At 44.8% G+C, this 22,584-nt stretch overlaps 1 protein-coding gene across 4 annotated transcripts in view; it reads left to right on the plus strand.

The window, feature by feature from the left end:
- The window catches only part of SH2B2 (SH2B adaptor protein 2), a 493,931-nt gene that overhangs the window by 156,992 nt on the left and 314,355 nt on the right, over positions 1-22,584 (plus strand). For all 4 annotated transcript variants that reach the window (XM_086954571.1, XM_086954573.1, XM_086954574.1 and 1 more), the window contains one exon: positions 15,077-15,966. In XM_086954571.1, the coding sequence (XP_086810697.1) occupies positions 15,103-15,966 (864 nt within the window). In that variant the 5' untranslated portion in view covers positions 15,077-15,102. The remainder of the gene's footprint in view (positions 1-15,076; positions 15,967-22,584) is intronic.

A 22,584-nucleotide genomic window follows, 5' to 3' on the forward strand; every position in this document is an offset into this window, starting at 1 on the left:
ATGAGGGACATGGAGAGGGAATAATGATATGGCAACAACTTTTCAGTGAAGAACAATTAAACTAAAGGCACATTCTGGAGGACAAAAAGAGAGGGAGTCCAAACTGGAGATGGAGAAAAGTCGGAAAACAGGACAGATGAGTAATAGGTCAGGTACGTTGACAACTGCTCCATAGGAGAAGAAAAACTGTGGCCATTCATTTTTTGACGGGAAAACCTTGTGATGTGGAATGAAGAGCAATATTTGAAATTATAAAATCTCTAGTGGAGCAGCACCCCTACCTGATGCGGAGAGGTGATAGCCTATGCGTATTACTCTACAATATGCATATATCTGGTAGCACCTATACTTGCGGTGCAACCTTATTTGCATGGCTCCTTAGCGCGTATTCAGAGTATTCAACCCTTTCAAAGGTGGAATGATTTGGGATGGTCCTTTCACACTTTTTTTAATGCAATTATGCAAAGATATAAAAATAAAGGAGTGGCCAAGAAACTTAGGTGCCCGAGCCTGAGCACTCCATTTCAGCTTTGTTATTAGGGAAAAAGTGATCGCTTGTGACGCAAGAGAGCTAGTTTACATAGTAGGTTCTTTTTTGTTGCAGGGCAACATTATTTCTCAGATTGCACCACCACGTCAGATAAGTGACGTAGTCTTTTATAATTTGGCACTTTGTTTTCATTTTAATCTAGTGACAGGAGTATATTTTACATGATGGGAACTGTACAACTTGATTTACAGCAGAGTTATTCGCCCGTAAAGCAGTCTCTTATCTTTTGCTAAGTTGACCAAGAACAGGAAGAAACTGAAGCATTCGAGTTGTAAATGATGTTCTGATTTATTGATTTTATTTTATAGCCCGCTTTGATCTCTCAAAGAGCATCCTAGAGCTTTAACCACTTGGCTACTGAGCTCTGCCCCCCCCCCCTAAATTGCAGAACCCTGTTTTTTTGATATTCTGTGCACTTTGCGCTTAAGCCTTCAATTTTTCCACATAAGGTATACACTATTTTTCCACGCATTTTGGAGGTTCTAAAATTACCCAGGATTTATGGATTCCTTTGGAGAGAACCAAGAAAGTAGGCAAAATATAGCAAAAGTTTGGTTTTCTAGGAAAAGAGTGCTGTGCAATAAAGTGTTTTTTTTCTCTCAAAAGATTGTTTCAACAAATAGTTTGCTGTGGTAAGGTCGCCATCTTCTCAGCTTTCAGGATCAAGCCGAGTTGTAAAAATAAAATACAATTTTGTGACCACAGTTTTTCCATTTTTGTAAGAGGTAGTCAATTGTTCCTAATTTTTGAGGCTTCAACTCACTTGTAGTTTGTGGTGGAAATGGGTGTAAAAAGTAGACCACATTCTGAATTCAACAATTCATTTGTGTATACACCTCAAGGTTTACTGAACGAAACTAATAATTGAAATAAAAATAATGAAAATAATTGGTGAAAGAGCCATTTGTGACAACATTTTGTCACAACGGTACATTTACAAAAGCAATATACTGTTACGTTCAATAGATCCGTCTGGTAATGGGGATATATAGGGTTTGTAGGTTCTCCAAAAACACAAGATACCCAGAGCCGCAGCATATGATTATTTTTTTATTGTGTGCCAACCATATACTAATTCATATGGCAACATATAATGAAAATACAAGGTATTTTTGAAAAGTTGCCAGCTACTGTGTTTATGAACAGTGGTTATTTGTACACCTCTGAATTTGGGGTTACCCATACTATCATTTGATTGAGAAGGCATTTTGGAAATTTCATTTTTCTCTCACACAAGCTTTCGTCTGGAAGCCAGAAAAGCTGAGAAATCCTATTATTAATAACAAATGTTCTACTGTTATGTGATTCCACAAGTCTCCCAATTAAAAACCGTACCCCACTTGCATGGCTGGTTTTAGTGGCTGAGATTCAAGATACCCCAAGCGCAATCTGGAGACATCATATTTGACTCGGCAAAATCAATGTTTTTTTTGTACAATATGGGTAGCCTCAGAAGCTGTGCCCTACATCAGACATGGCTCCCATAAAGTTTTTTTTTCTTCTTACCCAGAAAGCATTGCAAACCTCAAACTTTGGCTAAAAGCACGTATTTGCCTCACATTTCTATGAGAGAAAGTTCCGAAAGCTGGGGGATCTACAGAATTAATACCCCGTCAATGTCCCACACTACTCCTGATAAAAATAGTACCTCACTTGTGTGGCAGGCCTAGCGCCTGTGACCCAATACACTCCAAAACATGATGTAGAGATATCAGAAAATCTGAAAGGAAAATTATCCAGTTTGGCGATGTTGCTAATTGGTATTTTGGGGCTCTGGGTCGCCAGCCACCCGGAGAAACCTACCATCCCAGACATTTCTGAAAAACTAGACACCCAGGTGGTGGTGAATTGCGTGGATCCTATGACGTTTGTTACCTAGAAGGCCTTGCAAATGTCAAACTCTAGCTGAAAGCAAATATTATCCTCATAGTTCTGAAAGGTAAAGTTCTACAGAATTCCTACCATCCAGCGTTCCCACACGTCTCCCGATGTAAACGGTACTCCATTTTAGTGGCTGGGAATAGCGTTTGTGATATAACACTCCAAAATGAAACATGGCAACATCCCATTTCAACAGTCGAAAACCATATTTTTTTTGCGATGTGGATACCTGTGGAATTTTGCAGCCTGGATGTGTCGCCACCAGGGAAGCCTACCAAACCCAGTAATTTCTGTAAACTAGACCCAAGAGGGGGCCACGGTGGTGTGATTTGCATGGATCTCATGATGTTCGTTTCCCAGAAGCTCTTATAAACCTCAAACTAAGGCTAAAAATATGCATTTCTTCATATTTCTGTGAGAAATTTCCAGAATCTCATAGATCCACAAATATTCTGCCATCTAGCGTTTCCACTCTTGTCTCGATAAAAACTGTACCTCATTTTCATTGGTGCAGTCAGTGCCAGTGCCCCAAAATGCAACATGGATAGATCAAGTTTTTCCATTCTAGACCGACCCATTTTTAAGTAGCTGTGGATCTTAGGCCTGATTTCAGCTGCTACACAGGAAACATACCAAACTCAAACATTTCTAAACCTAATGTCCATGGGAGTTCAGGGTTGTCTGTCTTGCAGGGATCCCGCTACCAATTTTTACCCTCCATGCCCTGCAAATCTCAAACTTTGACAAAACCCACACATTTTCCTCAAATTTCTTTGAAAGTTCTGGAATATTCAGAGATCCAAAAATGTTTTATCAGCCAGCGTCCCGATAGAAACGTTACCCCACCTGTATACATGGACCCAGCCTCAGGCATGTGAAAGGCCCCAAAATGCAACATGGACAGATCACATTTTCGGCAAATTTATTGCAATATGGGTAGCTGTGGATTTTAGGTCTGGGCTTGGCTACCAGCTCACGAAACCTACCAAGTGCAGATTTTCCTGAAAACTAGACACCCAGGGGATTTCAGTGTGGTCTTCCTTGTGTGTATTCTCCCATCTTTTCTTACCCACAGTGCTCTTCAAATCTTAAACTTGGGCAAAACTGTGCATTTTCCTCAAAATTCTGTAAGTTACAGGATCTGCAGGAAGCCACAAATTTCCTGCCACCAAACGTTTCCAGAGTTGTTCCGATAAAAACGGTTCCGGTTCCCAGCACATGTTACAGGTAAGACCTCAAAACATGGACTGGTCAAATTTTTCCACTCCAAACCTACCTTTTTTTTCTTCAATGTGGGTAGCTGAGGCTTTTGGGCCTGGGCTCTACCGTCACCCAGGAATGCCTTTGTAAAAATCTGAGTTTAGCTAAAGGCACTCGAAAGTCGAGGGTGGTGTCACTTGCTTGGATCCCCTCCACCTTTTCTTTCCCACAGTGCCCTTTAAACCTTCACATTTTGGCAAAAAACTTGCATTCTCCTCAAAGTCATGTGCAAGAAAGTTATGAAATCTGTGTGGACCGACAAATATCCTGCCACCCAGAGTTCCCACACGTTACGATAAAAACAGTAACCCACTTGTGTGGGTGGGCCCTGTGCCCTGTGCCCTCCACCGGCTGGAATAGCATCAAAATGCAACATGGACATAACAGATTTTTCAAATCCAAATCAACCCTGGTCTTGCCCGAGACAGTGTATGCACTGTTGCTTGTGAGACTATTTATTAGCTTACAGTGGGCTTAGAGCTGGCCCACTACTTACCGTTGGTTGGCTTAATCATCCATTTCATGTCCTTGCTTCCCTTTGGTAAGTGTGTACCGGCTTCAGTTCCTCTTTGTGGACAGGTCCCTTCCCAGGAGCATGGCCCAAGAACTTGTGTTCCTTCTCTGCCAGCGCTTATGGAGCGCCTTTTTACTTTTTGTTGAAAACTTCATAAGAGTGTACATGTTTGCAGACCATCTCCCTCACTTGCTTCTATCCCGTCTAGCTCTGTGTTGTTGCTTGGTGCTACCACCTTCCCATCCCTTTACATGTTGTTGATTTCACTCTCTATAAATCCCTCTCCCACCTTCCCTTCCTCCCACCCCTTTCCCTGGACTTGCTTGCCCCTCCCGATCCCATCCCTTTTTGTGTTGCTGCTCGCCACCTCCCACCCTGCTCAACCCATTGTTTGCCCACTCGAGTTCTATTCCTTCCCATTGCTTACTCTCTTCCTGGCCATACCACATTGTTGCTTGCCCCTTCCCCCTCCTACCTCCCTTGCAGTCTCTTGCTCCATCCCGTATTGTCCTTTGCGCCTTCCCACTCTCCATGTTGTCACTTGCCCTTTCCACCCTCCTGCGTTATCGGTTTCTGCTTCCTGCCCTCCTGTGTTTTTCGTTGCCCCGTCCCGCCATCCTGTGTTGTCTGTACTACTTTCCACCCTCCAGATTCTATGTTTTCTGCCCCTTCCCAACCTTCCGATTTTGTGGTGTTTGCCAAGATACTGCATTACTTGCCCCCCACCCTCCCAGTCCTGTGTTGCTTGCCTTCTCCCGATTCCATGTTGTTGCTTGCCCCACCTACTCTCCCAATCCTGCATTGTTGCTTGTAGATTCCTCGATGTTGTGTGCCCCCTCACCCTCCTTATCTTGCCTTTTTGCTTGCCCCTTCCCAATCCCACATTGTTGCTTACCTCCTCTCGCCCCATCCCATGTTGTATCTTTCTCCATTAGACTATGCTGCTTGCCCTCTCTCACCCTCCCGCCACAAACAAACAGCATCGGCAAAGCGAAGAGGTCTCGCCTGCACGACCTCTTCACTTGGTCAATGTTTTTAGCCAAGGGTTGCACATCCTCCTTCCCTCTGAGATGCCTCCCACCCACGCACCCCCATTTACATTTTAAAAATAAGCTATAACGCAGAAAATGCTAGTTGCGTCGTAGCACTTTTTAAGTACTATGCTTCACAGCAGCCAGACTGCTGTGCAACTTGGCTAAAATAGTGACAACCCCAATAGCTTGCAAGATGAGTCCAATTGACGTTGCCAAAGCTTATTTTCTAATGCGAGTAGCTGAGACTTTTGGGTCTTATAATGGCCATAAACCAGGTAAACCTACCAAATCCCCACATATTTTGAAACCAGACTCCAGGGGAGTCTAGACTGGTGTGACCTGCATGGATCCTTAATCACAAGCCCTGCAAATCCCAAACGTTGGCTAATAAACCCATTTTCCTCACATTTCTGTGAGAGAAAGGTTCAGGATCCAAATTCCGATCACCCAGGGTTCCTACACTTCTCCCATTAAAAACGGTTCTGCACTTGGGTGGCTTGGCCTAGTGTCCACGACAGGAGTGGATCAAACCCGGAACCATAGAAAGAGCATATTGACTCAAACTTATGCTGAGAAGATGGCAATACAGTGTCTGGGAGATGGAAGTGCACTGTGAGGTGGAAGTGGGTGTGAGGAGGTGATAAAAGTACATCTGCAAATAAGATGGAAGTACATTGTAAGCAAATGGAAGTGCAGTTGGAGGAGATGTGAGTGCAGTGTTGGGGAGAATGTAGTGAGGTGAAGGAAAATACTTGTGTAGATAAGATGCGAGTGCAGTGTTAGGAGATTAAGTGCATTGTGAAGAGGTTAGAAGTTTATTTTGCGAAAGAGAAGCACAGTATAAGAAGCGGTTAAAAGTAGTTGTGCAAAGGAGACTTAAGTGTAGTGTGAACTAGTGAATAAAGTTAATTTTCAAAGGAGAAAGAAGTGCAATATGTGAAGATGAATAGGACACACTACAAAGCACGTGTTACAATGCGTGTCATTACATCACATTTTTTTCAATGCGAAATCCATTACAACGCATGTCGTTACAACACATAATCCATTACAAAGCAATTGCAATTCTAATTCTGCTGGGGCGTTAATTTGGGGAATGCATTGTACTGGATTATGTGATGTAATGAAATGCGTTATAATGGACTTCACGTTTTAAAAAATGTGTTGAACTGACACACGTTGTAACGCGAGTTGTAAACGATGTTTCCCATGAAGACGGAACTGCAATGTGAGAAGTGGTAACAGTAGTTGTGCAAAGGAGATAGAAATGCTGTGTGAGAAGACAGAAGTTCAGAGAGAAAAGGTGATTAAACTAATTCTGGAGAGGAAATGGGAGTGCTAAAAATTATGCCAAGGAGGTGCAGCGGAAGGGCAGTGAAGTGCGTGGGAGTAGATGGAAGTGCTGCGGGAAGAGTGAAGAGACTATACTAGCGTGTAGCTTGGATGGTCACGGAAGGGCAGTGCAATGCGAAGAGATGGAAGTACAGTGTAAAGAGCAGCCCTGCCAAGTGTGACACATCAGGTGTGAAACTAATGCATTTTAGTCTGGTGTCTGCATCGCCGCACTAAAATGCTTAGTCCCGCTTAATTTGTAGCTACTGTCAGAGGAACTTGACGTGCTTCATGGGGCTCTGTTGCTTAATAACCTATTGATCCAGTGCTAGCTATGCGCTGGTGCCTCTGGTAAAAAATAGCTGGGCAGAAGCTGTGGAGAGGTGACTAGTTGCTATGGGACTAGCTAAGTAATTGTTATACTCATTGCAATTTTAAAAAACAAATCTGCAGCCTGTGCCCTAAATATAAACCAGCAGGCTACAGCCACATGCATTTAAGCATCCCCTGGCCCATCTGTGCTGACTGACGGAGCTGCAGGCCAATTAATTTCATTAGTATCAATTGAACCTTTGCAGCCCATCCGGCATGATTTGAGTGTTGCATGTTGTTGGCTTGCTGAGCATTTCGGCAGCACCATCATCTGTCCTCCCTCCATTTCCTGTGGCACACAGGAGTATGTGCATGCACTAATGTCATTGAAAGTCCAGGCTTACTGTACGAACTTAAACTTTTAAAAAGTGCTGCCACCCGAAGGCTCAATCTGCAGCAGCAATGGTTCGCCCTACTTGAAGGAAGGCAGGTAATGAACTCTGTAGTATCCATCACTGCAGATCACTGCAGGAGTGGTCACTGGTACTGTGAAGTGGTGGCGCCGTGGGAGGGGGCAACCGGAAAAAAAGAGAAAAAATATATAAAACTGCACTTACCTGCTCCGACGTCCGCCACCTTCCTCGCGCTCATGTCAGGAACCTGGTGCACACTGTGCAGGCTCCCAATTCCAGCGCTGCTTACATGCTGGAAATGCTTGGTCTGAGCGACACAGTTCTGCGCTCAGAGTGGAAGCTTGTGGTGTTTTCTACACCCAGCTGTACAATACATTTAGGTGGAGAAAGGCTCCGTGCGCTTGACTGTTTGGTCGGCCCTAAGGGGCAGGCCAAACAATCATGCGCATTTAGCAGTGCACACCACTCTCCCGTCCTCCCTGGTGCAACAGCGTCACTGTGGCTGTCCCTGCCCCCCCTTCAGCTCGGCTGGCAGGACGCAAAATAAAATATTACAAACTTATTATTATCATTGTATTTGTCCTGGCTTTCAGCAGGGGGGCAACGCTCCTCCACCATAACAGAGGAGCCGCCACAGGAACACTGCCTGCTAGTACTCCGTCTGTCCCGCCCGATGAAGACACCCTGGCTCTCATGGTGGGAGTAAGTTAGTGGGGCAGCACTTGTCACTGGTAAGTTGTGCTGTGAATGGGTCAAGATGGAATGGGATAGGCCAGTAGTGTCACCACCTTTTCAAGTGACTTGTGTTTTACAATTCTGCAAAGGCCCACACATGATAAACCAGACTTAATACAAAATAGTCTGTATACATTTTTAACACTGCTTTTCTTTCTTTGCTTACTTCATTTTATCAGCCACTGTCGTTAAAGCTGTTCTGGTACACAGCTTTATACTCTTATGTTTGAAGTTTTAAATATGCACTGATATGAGGAAAAAAAAGTTATGTGATTTTAAAAAGTTATGTTGGAAAATTAATGTTCGAGGCATATGGGCTGCAGATGGTACATTATGAATAGATCGGCATCTGGTGTTGGGCTCGGATGATTGCACTTTGTTTTTCTCTTGGAGAGTCTTTTGTATCTTGGTGACTCCTCCCTTGGTTGGTAGTGCGCATGGGCATCGGCTCCATCCTTGGATTGTTTTTTTCCGCCATCGGGTTCGGATGAGGATCGAGACGCTCCAGATAAACTTCAGAAGAAAGTGATTTATCGGCGCGTATTCCCTTTCCAATTCGACGGTATTGTTATCGAACGCGTTCATTCCCATTCCGACGCGTTGCAAATTCAAAATCGAAGAGAAAAACTTGGATCTACGTCGAAGAACAGGAGGCCTTTCTCGACGCAGTCAAGCCCGGAGTCCATGGAAAGGACTCCATTCAAAAAATGTCCAACGTGTGGTGCTAAGTTCCCACACAAGGACCTACACGAGGTGTGCAACCTCTGTCTATCGCCTGAACACGAATCCAGGGACTGCGAAGCCTGTGCAGCATTTTCCTCCAAGCTAACGATTAGAAATCGTCGAGCTCGAAGACACGAGGTTTCCAGAATGCAGGCGGAAGCGATCCCGGAGCTGTTCGGAGACGAACAAATCGAGGAAGAAGAGGACCAGTCTGGGTCGGAAGGGGACCAGTCGGAGGTTGAAGAACTCATCGAGCAACAAACCGTGAGTGACGACGTCCCCTTACCGAAAAACCGACCACGTGCGGTAACGACCCCGCCCTCGGGCCCGGTCAAACCGCTGAAAAAAGTTTCCGACGCCCCGCCCTCGGGCCCGGCAACGAAACCGAAACTGAAACCGAAACACTCCGACTCCCACCATGTCGGATCCGAGAAAAGGGCGACATCGACTTCGACACCGAGGCTACATACAAAGGAGAGCTCGGTATCGAAACATTCCATGTCGAAACATAAATATGACTTATCGCCCAAGATACACTCGATACCCAGAAAGTCGGAATCGAGCAGACATTCGGTATCGAAAACATCAAGATCTGACGATCGAAAACAAAAGCACCTCTCGGAACCAGGACCTTCGGTACCGATTCAGGAGCAACAGACAGATCCCAAACAAAAGATCTTGTTTATTGATCCACAAACTGGGAAAGTGGTCACGAAGAAGAGAAAGAGTGAACAGTCAGAAGATAAACCTCTTCCTTCAAAAAAGAGAACAATGGGGACGAATATAACTCCTCCTGCTTCTCCTCGTCCTAGAGTCACACCCTCTTCTCCTATTCCTCACAATAGGCCAAATATTCCTACACCTTCCACACCAAGACCAGCTACACCTCAGTCAGATGTAGACAGTGATCTAGGGGAGGGAGAACCTCAAGAGGATGACGAAACTATCCTAGATGAGGAGGACCCATGGGAAAATTATGATGTAGGGTCAGATGAGGACAACGACCCAGAGCTATATCCCTCAAAGCCTTCACCACCTGATGATAACACAGGTTTTGTGCAGCTCATTAATAGGGCAGCAAAATATCACAAACTAGATATGCATACAGAACCTCAAATAGAGGATTTCTTGTTAGAGACTCTACCTAATGCACAGAGAACATCAGGTACTCTTCCTATGTTGAAGGGTCTTCTTAGTCACACAGAGGAAATATTCGAAAACCCAGTGAGAGCCAGGGTGTTAAACCCAAGAATTGATAAAAAATACAAAGCGGCTCCAAAGGACCCAATATTTATTAGAGGGCATGTACCTCTAGACTCGCTGGTGGTCTCAAACGCTCGTAAAAGAGCAAACTCATTATCTACAGGAGAGGCTCCTCCACCAGATAAAGAGTCGAAGTTAATAGATGCATCAGGCAAAAGAGTAGCATCACAGGCAGCGAATAGCTGGCGTATAGCCAATACACAAGCACTACTCGCACGTTACGACAGGGCACATTATGATGAGTTAGAAAAACTTCTCACACATCTCCCAAAAGAACATCAGAAAAAGGCAGATCAATTAATACAGGAAGGTAAAATAATAACCAATACTTCCATTAAGTGTGCATTAGACGCAGCAGACACTGCAGCAAGGTCTATTAACACCAGTGTCATGCTAAGAAGGCATGCATGGCTTAGAATCTCAGGATTCAAACAAGAAGTACAAACAGCCCTACTGAACAAACCATTTGATCAGAAGACATTGTTTGGTTCAAGCACAGACAAAACATTAGAAAAAATGAAGAAAGATACGGAAACGGCTAAGTCAATGGGAGCATTGCAACAGCCAACACACAGAGGTTCCTTTCGTAGATCCACCTATAGAGGGGGCTCAAAGAACACAGGAACGAATCAGCAATCCACATCTTTCACACCAACATCACCCAGAGGTAATTCAAGAGGCAGTTACAGAGGTAACCACAATAAGGGTAGAGGCCGCGGAAATAATAACAACCGCAACGCCTCAACACCAAAACAGTGACTTCATAGAGCTCCCCCCAGACCACATAACACCGGTCGGGGGACGTCTATCACAGTTCCTACCTGTCTGGGAAAACATCACGTCAGACAAGTGGGTGAGACAAATTATCCAACATGGTTATTGCCTAGAACTCACAGCTACCCCACCAAACATCCCCCCCAAACAGCGTCCAATGAGTCAAGATCATCTGACATTGTTAAGAGAAGAAGTTCTAGCACTTCTACAAAAGCATGCAATAGAGAAGGTCCCAAAAGATCAACAAGGAACAGGAGTATACTCTCTATACTTCCTGATCCCCAAAAAGGACGGGTCCCTAAGACCAATATTAGACCTCAGACCTCTCAATGCTTACATAAATTCGGAGCATTTCCACATGGTCACGCTCCAACAAGTACTCCCTTTACTGAAGAAAGGGGACTTTCTTTCTACACTGGATCTAAAAGACGCTTACTTTCATATCCCAATTCACAAAGCCCACAGGAAATACCTAAGGTTTGTGTTAGAAGGACAACACTATCAGTTCAAAGTCCTTCCGTTCGGTGTCACAACAGCACCAAGAGTTTTCACAAAATGTCTAGCTGTGGTGGCAGCACACCTAAGAAGACAACAAATACATGTCTTCCCATACTTGGACGATTGGCTAATAAAGGCCAAGTCAAAGGAAGAATGTCTTCACAACACACAGAAGACAATTCAATTGCTGCACCACCTAGGGTTCACGGTGAACTACAAAAAATCACACCTGCAACCAAACCAGATTCAGCAATACCTGGGGGCTACAGTAGACACAGAAAAGGCAATAGCATACCCCAACCCAATCAGAGTACAGACAATGGTCGGGTTAATACAAAGATTTCAACCACAACACTCACTACCAGCACGAGTGTTTATGCAACTATTAGGCATGATGTCCTCCTGCATACTGCTAATACCACATGCCAGACTACAAATGCGCCCACTACAAGAGTGTCTAGCGACACAGTGGAATCAGGCTCAAGGTCAGATTACAGATCTGGTGTTGGTAAACGACCGGACGGATCGCTCTCTGAAGTGGTGGAACACAGAAAACATTTCCAAGGGACGGTCGTTCCTAGAGCCAATTCCACAAGTGATAATAACAGCGGACGCATCGCTCTCCGGATGGGGAGCGCATATGGACAGATACACAGTGCAGGGGAAGTGGAGTGTGCAGCAAAAGAAACTGCACATCAACTACCTACAACTATTAGCAATATTTCTAGCACTAAAAGCTTTCCAAATGCAAATAACAGGCAAAGCAGTCCTGATCAGAACAGACAACATGACTGCAATGTATTATATTCAAAAACAGGGGGGGACACACTCTCTCCAACTGTCCAGACTAGCACAGGACATATGGAGATGGGCCATTCCTCAAAAGATCTACCTGTTAGCGGAACACCTACCAGGAGTTCAAAATCAAATAGCAGACATCCTAAGCAGACAGTCAGAACAAGTACACGAATGGGAGCTGCACGACCAAATACTACAGCCATTCTTCCAAAAATGGGGGCAACCAGAGATAGATCTGTTTGCCAATCATCAGAACGCAAAATGCAAAGAATTCGCATCCAGGTACCCACACCAACGGTCCCAGGGCAATGCACTGTGGATAAATTGGTCCAACAAATTTGCTTACGCGTTCCCTCCTCTACCACTAATTCCATTACTGGTTCGGAAACTGCAGCAACACTCAATGACAATGATACTAGTGGCACCCACGTGGGCAAGACAGCCGTGGTTCACCACGCTGCTAAAACTCTCACAAGTACCACATCAAAAGCTAAGGTTATTACCCATGCATCTTACACAGAACCATGGAGAAATAATGCACCCAGATCCCAAACAACTGAACCTAGCGATCTGGCTCCTGAGGTCATAGAGTTTGGGTATTTAGATTTACCACCAGAATGCATGGAAATCATTAAACAAGCAAGACGTCCTACCACCAGAGCATGCTATGCAGCAAAATGGAAGAGGTTTGCTATACACTGTAACAGTAAGCACATCAACCCTCTGGACGCATCCACTAAACAAATCATTTGCTATTTACTACACTTACAGCAATGTAACCTAGCATATACCTCTATCAGAGTTCATCTCGCAGCCATAGCGGCGTACCTACAAAACAGGCAACATCTGTCACTGTTTAAAGTACCAGCAATTAAAGCTTTCACGGAAGGACTCAAAAGAGTCATTCCACCAAGAAGACCACCTTCCCCAGTCTGGAATCTCAACATAGTGCTTACCAGACTAATGGGGCCACCCTTTGAACCTATGCATAGGTGTGAAATACAATTCCTCACATGGAAGGTGGCCTTCCTCATAGCTATCACGTCACTTAGAAGAGTAAGTGAACTGCAGGCTTTTACGATTCAAGAACCATTTATGCAGCTACACCAAAATAAAGTGGTTCTTCGAACAAACCCAAAATTTTTACCGAAGGTTATTTCAGCATTCCACATCAATCAGTCAGTGGAATTGCCGGTTTTCTTTCCAAAACCACAAACAGTAGCTGAAAGAGCCCTACATACATTGGATGTTAGAAGGGCCATATTGTACTATATAGAAAGAACACAAACTTTCAGAAAGACAAAACAGCTATTTGTTGCGTTTTCTCCTACACATAAAGGCAATCCCATCTCCAAAGCGGGCATTGCCAGATGGATTGTAAAATGCATTCAAATATGCTACTTAAAGGCAAAGAGAACATTAACTGTTCCTCCTAGAGCTCACTCTACACGTAAACTAGGAGCATCTATGGCATTTCTGGGAAACATTCCACTAGATGACATATGCAAAGCGGCTACCTGGGTTACACCGCACACCTTCACAAAACACTATTGTGTAGATGTGCACACAACACAACAAGCTAGAGTGGGACAAGCAGTATTAAAAACATTGTTTCAGACAGTTGCAACAGACACGGGCGACCACCGCTAGGGAGAGAACTGCTGTATAGTCTATTCATAATGTACCATCTGCAGCCCATATGCCTCGAACGGAATATGCTACTTACCAGTATGCATCTGTTCTTGGCATAGAGGGCTGCAGAGTGGTACATGCCCTCCCAGCCTCCCCGGAAACCTGTGTCTGTTCCAACATTATCTTATTTAGATACTTACATGGGCACTCTTATCGGTATTCTACTATACTACTCCATCTAACCCTACTATGGCAAAACAATCTAAGGATGGAGCCGATGCCCATGCGCACTACCAACCAAGGGAGGAGTCACCAAGATACAAAAGACTCTCCAAGAGAAAAACAAAGTGCAATCATCCGAGCCCAACACCAGATGGCGATCTATTCATAATGTACCACTCTGCAGCCCTCTATGCCAAGAACAGATGCAGACTGGTAAGTAGCATATTCCATACTGGTCATGTCAATAAACACACAGCCAGTAAGCAACCCTATTGGCTGGTTCTGGTGGATGTACATGCAGTTAGAATGCTGTGAACTGGCTAGATTGTATGAATATTTATGGTGTTTGAACACTGAATAGGGCTGGCTTGTTCAGTTTGGAAATATAACTGGACAGTAACAGGCTGGTTCTGTTTGGGTTAATGGGACTAGAACGGAGTTGACGGGGCCACGTTTGTTCTGGTGAACGTGAATGAGTCTACAATTGGTTTGTACTGGATAGCCTGGCTCTGATGGATGTATAGGGTCAGAATGCATTGAGCATGGGTAGACCTGCTGGAAGTGTGCAGTCTTGGAACTCTAGTTCGGGCTAGCTGTTTCTGGTGTATTTGAGTTAGGATGCACTGGCTTGGGCTACTTCTGATGGGTGTTAGTATGAACCATGTAGTTAAGACTAGTTCGTTCCATTGCTCAAAAGGTAGTAATTTGTGATATTTAGCTTTTTATATGGACTTCATTGTTTAGTTTTACTGGCGAGAAAGTGTCAGTCACTGTGTCACACATTAATCAGCAGAATGCCATTCTTAAGTTCACTAAAACCATGCAAATGTCACACAAGCAATCTGAAAACGCGTCCGCTATGGAAGAGGTGATACAAGTTAATTGTGCAAAGGAGCGTGAAGTGCAGTGAGAAGATCGAAGTATAGTTTGAGAAGATGGAAGTGCAGTGTGAGGATCTGCTAAAAATTGTTCCACAGAGATTAAAGTGCAGTGGGGGAGATGGAAGTGTAGGTGATTATAGGGTATAAGATAGATAATAGGAGAATACCGGTGTGTGCTTTGAAGGTCACCCTGTGCAGCCGTGGCAGAGTTCCCTTTTCTGATGTTTTTCTTGCTGTCTCTGCTTGCCTTGCAGTTTGCTGCTGTTGAAATGGCCCAGTCATGAATGGTGATGCGGACAGTCAGGAGACTTCCTCCCAGCTCCCTGACTGGAAGGAGTTCTGCGAGCTTCACGCCCAGTCTGCCGCCGTTGAATTCGCACAGAAGTTCTGCCAGTTCTTGAAGGAGAACCCGCACTACGACACCCCCGGGGCCGAGACCTCCTTCTCCCACCACTTTGCTGCCAACTTCTTGGATTTCTTCAGCTTCGAGGTGTGCCGGGTCTATGTGTCGGACTCCCCCACCAAATACAACATCGTCCCTTTCGTCGGCCTCCAGAACTGCCAGGTGCCGTTCGGGAGGGACATCGCGCAGCGGCGCGAGGAGACCTCCAGCGAGTCCCTGGACAGCATGGAGCAGGCGGCCGGCCCCCAGCGGTACTGCAGCCAGACGCAGGCGCGCGTGCAGCGGGTCTCCTCCTACGGCCACTCGCGCAGCTCCGAGGACGTCTCCGTCCACGACGCCTCCAAGTCCAAGTTCAAGAAGGGCTTCTCCCTGCGGAACATGAGCCTGTGCGTGGTGGACGGCATGAAGGAGATGTGGCACCGCCGGTCCTCGCCGGAGCCGAGCCTCGAGCCCACCCAGGCGCGTGCCGGGCGCGCGGACAGGGAACCCCTGCCCGCCGGCGCTAAGGAGCACGCGGCGGAGCCTCGCGAGAAGTGGTCTCGGAAGCTGCGGCTCACAAAATCCCAGTCCGCCAAGGTGGAGCTGCTGGACATCCAGAGGGAAGGCACGGTGCGGTACATGGTGGCGGACGACACCAACTGCGTGGGCAGCTCCCAGTGGCAGAAGTGCCGCCTTCTGCTGCGCAAGGCCGGGCGCATGGAGGGAGAGCGCTTCCTGCTGGAGTTCTACGTCCCCCCGAAGGTAAGGGTGCCGCTGGCCTTTTACTTTAGCTATAACGTGTCCGGTTCAGAATTATCACACACATTTAAATCAATATCCATTATCTGTAAGGTTGAAGAACATGAACTGTTCTATTCCAAAATCTTATTGCAGTCGTCAGACCGTGGGTCTCTACAGTCCAAACATGTAACTTACATACAACGACAATCCAGTTTGATAAAAATGAATACAAGGAGAAAGTATTCTAGTTTTGTTTGCTGAAAATAGGTTAGCTTAGGAAAACCTGCTGTAGGTAGCAGCTTCTTCATTCATGCTTCTCAGCCCAGATAACTTACATTGGGCAATTTTTTTTTCTGTGTTGCAAACTTCATTGACAAAACAAAACCAATACCATGGAACCAGCTACCTAATCATATCTGTCTTGAGGATAACTATTTGGCTTTTCGAAAACTCCTTAAAACCTTTCTGTTTCTCTGATCTCTAGCTGTAGTTCTGTGATGACTCTGCTCCTAGCACAGGGAGGCCTTCTGGTAGCCATGCGCTTTAGAAATGCAAATTTATTCATTCATGCCATCCTGCATCGTCCGTCAACTCAAAGAACAAAGCTGACGTTCTAGTATTTTCCTCTTTTTGGAAACCGTAATGCCGTCCACCTTTTTGATATCGATGAATATAGAACCAATAAGCAGCAAACATTCAGAACCCTTATTAACCACAAAATATTACAATTACAAAAGCTCTGCTTCCTGAAGAATCTTTAGTCCAGCTATTCCCACTAATTTAGTTGGAAGCAGGCCAAATTAGAATTTCATTTTCCTTAAATCACATTAGTGCTTTTTCTCATGTCTGGATAATGTTTCCAGGCATATGCAGTTTTATGCTGTAAACAATCCTACAGCGACACAGTTTCTTTGGTTCTATATCTGTCATTGATTCTTTTCTAATTTACTGATTGCAATCAAGTTTTTGTCAGTTGTTTTAGTTCTTTACTGTTAACTTGAGTTAGTCCTAGAAAGAACTCCACACTGCAGAGGGAATTTGCTGATCTATTTAATTATTCTCATTGAACCAATTCGAAAGGCAAATCCTAAAAGGAGGCCTACTAAACTACCAAGTAACGCTAGATTGCTGCCATTAGCCACTATAAAAAAAACCGGAAAATAACCCCTTTTTATTCCATTTTTATTACAGTACACAAAAAGGGCAACATAATTGTATCAATATAAAAAAGAATTTGAATGTGACGTCCCACATACCTTGGAAATTCGAATCAAATTGCTGTGATCTTAAGGAGTTTAGCAAATGATTGTCCCCATCATTGCACTCCCCGGTTGTTTTGTTGTGCTTGCTTGCGTTCTGTTTATAGTTTTGGAAAATTAGGTAGTCTCTTGAGACATCTGTTTTAACTGGTAATGGGCTACATCACTAATTTGTTGGAGAAACCCTGCTTCTTTCACTGTAATGTTGTTGGTTTCCAATAATGTTCTATAATGGGAGACCGTGGCTAAGATGCTGACCATGGAATCTGGAGATCTGGTTTCTAATCGAGTTTGACACGGACTACAACATTGTGTGATAATATGTAGCTCACTTTGTCTGCCTGTACTTGAAATTGCAATACGTAGAACACAAAATGGCAAACCTATGCAACCCAATTTACTTGTAAAATGTAATTATTTTGTTCTCTTAAACCCCAGTTACATTTGCAGCTGATCTATATACCCTTTCCAGTCACTACGAGCCAGTGAATGTGTGAAGCGTTTTTGGTAGCAACGCTTCCTTCATAAGCAAAAAACATTTTTAAATGGCATGCCTCGTGGCTGTGAGGGCACTCTACACCAAAATCTGTTCCTGCTAGCACCGTCTCTCGTACCTGCAGTAGTCACCCTTTTCAAAATCTGTTTCAGAGCAGAACGTGTGACCTACTTGCCTGGTTTACTGCATGTTTACGAGGTAACTTGTGTAATCTTATCCTTTTGAACGATCTTCGTGATACGATGGATTCCGCTGTTTAAAGTTACCGGACTACGACATGTCAACAGGGACACAATGCTGCAGGTCCGGGCATTGCTTTTATAAATCACATTCATTTAAAGTTTAATTCATTTGATGTGAATGAGGACGGCAAATCCCGGAATACATTAAATTTGAAACATGGAGGCATCTGGTAATCGTAGGTTTGAGGCACTTGACTTACATTTACATAACAGAGACTTGAGTTTGACGTGCATTTCCTGAAGGTGGGCAGGGCAGTGCAGTGCAGTGCAGTGGATCGGAGTTCTAGTTGGATCACATTATCCTTGAGTGCATTATGGGCAAACTTTGCTGTAATGTATTCCAAAGAAACCAGCTTCTGTGTTTTTTTAAAATAAATTATTTATCTGATCATGTCTATTGGGAAAGAATACATTGTTACCGTCATAAGCTCTATCACTGTTGCATGCATGCGGTTGCAGTGATGTACTTATCCTGGTATTTTTGTAGCGTTTTTCCTTTGCATTAGTATTGTACAGTTGTAGTCATCATAGTGCTGTAATTGTAGTGTTGATCTGTGGCAGCATTACTGTGCTGTGATGTCTGTTGTATTTTGTAGCTGTGATGTTGCAGTAGTAGTGTTGGCTTGGTTGCACTATTGTAAGTGAAGTAGTTTTGTTGCAGGTGGTGGAGTTGCTGTGTGGAGTCCTGCTGCTGTAGTTAGTGTTGTAGTTTTGTTGAGTGGTGGTATTTGTGTAGTGTTGAGGTGTTGTAGATGAGCTGTGTTCTAGCTTTAAAGTTGTAGAGATGTAGTTGGTGGTGGTGTAATGTAGTATTTGAACCACTTTATGAGTTAGTCTCTTTGTGTGTGTTTTTTTTTATTTTTTATTTCAGATGGCAAGCAGTGGGTTTACATGACCTGCAGAGTTCACAGGAACCATGTTCAGTAAGGCTCCACACAAGGTTTTCCCAGGTAACCTTTCTCCAAAGGTACACATTAACATACATAATCTAGCACCATAATAGCGTACATAATTTTCGACACACAGAGCATTTTAGTCGGAGTCATTCAATTAATCATGTTTGACTACAATCCAGTACATTTCCATCCTTGGCTTGTAATACAGTTGTAGTTGTGAAGTGTTGTCATGGTCATGCTACTACTAAATCTATAGCATCTGCACATCAATACCTAAAATGTGTTTTTGCTGTAGTGTTGATATTGTACTATTGGTGTTGCTGTGGTCCATTTGTAGGGTTGGTCTTATAGTGATGAAGGTGCAGTTGTAGTTTTGTAGAGTTGATGTTGTAGTGGTGCGTTTTCAGTATTGCAGTGCACTGTGTAGGTGGCGCAGAACGTAGGAGCAGCAGGGCCTCATGGAGAGCGAGTGTCACCAGCAGACCGTGTCTACTAGATCACTAAAGAGGAGAAAGAAACTAAGACAAGCTGAAGTATAAATCAAGAGTACCCGATTTTCTCAATAGCTGGTGGTTTACCCGTACCACACATTTACCACTGCAACACATTTGGTTCCTAGTTGCACTTATGTACACTTGGAGCTGAACCTAAAACTGCCTGTAAGGAGGCGCATTACAGACTCATCCGGTTCCATACAAACTGCGTCTGAAGGCCTCCAAGAAAGATGGTTAATTTCAGTCAGATTGTAATGAAGTCACTTTAAAGCCTAGGCACTATTAACGTGTATATATTATAATTACAAATCACAATTCACTTTTCAGGGTTGATGCTGCTAAGGTTAGAAATATACATTGTAGTGCACCAGGAATGTTTGCCAAAAACACTTTTCACCTCGACTGATTGCCTAGGCCAGTGTCTTTTTCTGGTTACAAATAATTATAGTAATACTAACTTGGTTTTATATGCGCTCCATGCCCCACATTTAACGTTTCTGAGCACTATAATTACTGGTGTTAATATTGTCCAATTTAACAGTGCTCACCCTACCAACCTTTTAAGGGTGGAATGTTGAGTCTAACTTCCATCTAATTTAGTATCTACAGATCACAATATATCTAAAAGGCAATCGTTCAACTCACTGCCAGGATATGGTAAATACATGTATGAAAACTTCCTGAGTGGAGTATAGTGTAACCGTTACCTGCTCTGACTGCCTCTCGTCACTACAGGTCATATGTATCCTTTCAGTGTGTTGTAATAGCTCCTTACCCTGACTGTCTCTGTATGTATATGTTTGTGGCAGCCAAAAGGCAATGGAGTCCTATACAGAGTTACAGGCAAACGTACAGTCAACAAGTAATAGAAGTTGCAGGGTTCTGGGAGAAGAAGTGTACTGTTACTGTATTTTGAGGATGCATTTTTCGAAGAGATTCATCATCCCCTCTTTCCTAAATTGGAGCAGCAGTATGGTGGTGCTGATGGATACAAGGATGTTGTACGTATATGGAAAAGGCCTGCTATGTTTTTTTTCTTATTTTTTACACTTTAGTCTCCAGTCTGATGTTGTCTTCCCTGTGGTTGTCCCCAAGCCTCCAGAGGTATCCAGCTTATCTGCAAGATAAACCGGGATGCATGTTGTGATGACTTTGTAGATGATGCAGCTGTTTTTTTTGAAGATGGAGTCTCCTGGCAAGGAAAGCCAATGGTGTTCCATCAGGATGGGAGTGATCGGATCATATTTCTTCAGGCCCTGATTGAGATCTGCTGCAGTTTCTAGGATGCCTATTAGGTGGAGGCCAGTATGTATTCTGTGAGCCTCTGTAGTGGGGCATTACTATCATAGAGATCCAAGAGTACAAGACCTTTAACAGCAGTTCCAAAGTCCCTGGCTGAAAGAAACTGCTTTGCTTTCTTTAGAAGAGAGAGCTGCTACTAGTCCATCTTTGTATTTTATTTTACAATCTGTTCCTTGAGGGTCAGGTTAGCTCCAGGGTGAATCCAAGTGAATTGGCACTCTGAGAAAGTTGGGTTTCGAAACCATCAGCGTTCATGTCTTTGAGACAGGTTTGTGCAATTTCTTTTTCTTGTTGTTGTTGGTAAATAACAGGAATTCTGTCTTTGTTGGGTTGACCTTCAGGTAGTTGCTGGACTTCAATATCTGGAGTGGAGGAGACTTACACGTGGAGTATCTTTGTTAGAGAATTAATTAATTTTGATTCTGTTATCTGTGCGTAGAACCACAGAGGGCTACATGTTCAGTTTGAAGATGACTGGGGACAATATTTTGTTTGTAGTTTTGTAAAGCGCACATGTGCCCTTGGGCATCTTAGCACTAAGAAAAGGACATGATAAGATGTGCTGCTCGTGAGGGGGGTTTTATCGGGATTTAAACAGCCAAGTTTTCACTAATTTCCTGAATGACAGCAAAGACGTGCTGTTCTTGATGGTAATGGGGAGTCGATTCCAGTCTATCGCTGCATGCAGTAGGAAACTCCTAACCCCCCATCTGGCCTGTTTAAATCTGGGGACCTGTATCAGGTTAGCCTGGCTGGACCTTAATTCTCTTGAGGGGACATATGGCTTAAGATGAGTTCTCATGAATGAATGAATTTTGATTTGTAGAGCGCATGGCTGCCCGAAAGCGTCCCAGCGCTTGCTTAGGGAACCCGTCCTGGTATTCCCCTGCGAGATAGCCCGTTACTGGGCATCTCCAAGGTGAAAGCCAGGCATCCCGCTGCGAGGGGCCGTTGTGGAGATTAAGCAAGCTATTGCCCAGAGTTACAGAGTGGGACTCCATGATTGGAATAGGCACTGAGGCGAGAATTGTCAGGTCCGGGGAAATTTGAGCCCAAGACCCGCCGAGGCGGGGAATTGAACCCTGGTCCGGGCCAGACCTCTGCATCAGGGTCTGCTGCTCCAACCACTTGAGCCACACTTCTCCACCTCAAGGATCCCGCATCATGGAGCACCTTATATGTTAGGCACAAGGATTTAAACCTGCTTCGCTTTGCCAGCAGAAGCCAGTGTAATTATTCCAGATGATGTGATATGTGTTCTGATCTCGGGATATTCAGTATCGGCCTTGCTGCTGAATTTTGTAGACGTTGTAATTTAGTCAGATGTTGAGCCTGCATCCCGGCATATAGCGCATTCCCGTAATCAAGTCTTGACAAGACTAGTGCAGGGACACTTACTTACTTGTGAAGAGGCTATCGACTGCACAGCGCACTTTCTGCATCGGCGTGCGAGGCTCCCAGCTGACGACTCGCCGCACCCGCTTCGCGGGTGCCGCTTCGCGGGTGAGCCCCTGTCCCAGCAACTTTGTGCGTGCACACGAGAGGACCTCGGCGGAAAAGCGGTAAGGGGCGCGAGGCACCAGCGGGGCTGCGAGTGTGCAGGGACTTCATTTCCCAGAAGTCCCTGCGAGACCACGGAAGAGCTTCCGGTCTGCTCTCCCTGCTGGCCCGCCCATCTAAAACTTCAAAAGTGCACCGGCAACCCCTGTCTAGTGGGACACTTACTTACTTGTGAAGAGGCTATCGACTGCACAGCGCACTTTCTGCATCGGCGTGCGAGGCTCCCAGCTGACGACTCGCCGCACCCGCTCCGCGGGTGCCGCTTCGCGGGTGCCGCTTCGCTGGTGAGCCCCTGTCCCAGCAACTTTGTGCGTGCACACGAGAGGACCTCGGCGGAAAAGCGGTAAGGGGCGCGAGGCACCAGCGGGGCTGCGAGTGTGCAGGGACTTC

The sequence above is a fragment of the Lissotriton vulgaris genome, chromosome 2_1 (assembly GCF_964263255.1).
Source record: "Lissotriton vulgaris chromosome 2_1, aLisVul1.2, whole genome shotgun sequence".
Lineage (NCBI taxonomy): Eukaryota > Metazoa > Chordata > Amphibia > Caudata > Salamandridae > Lissotriton > Lissotriton vulgaris.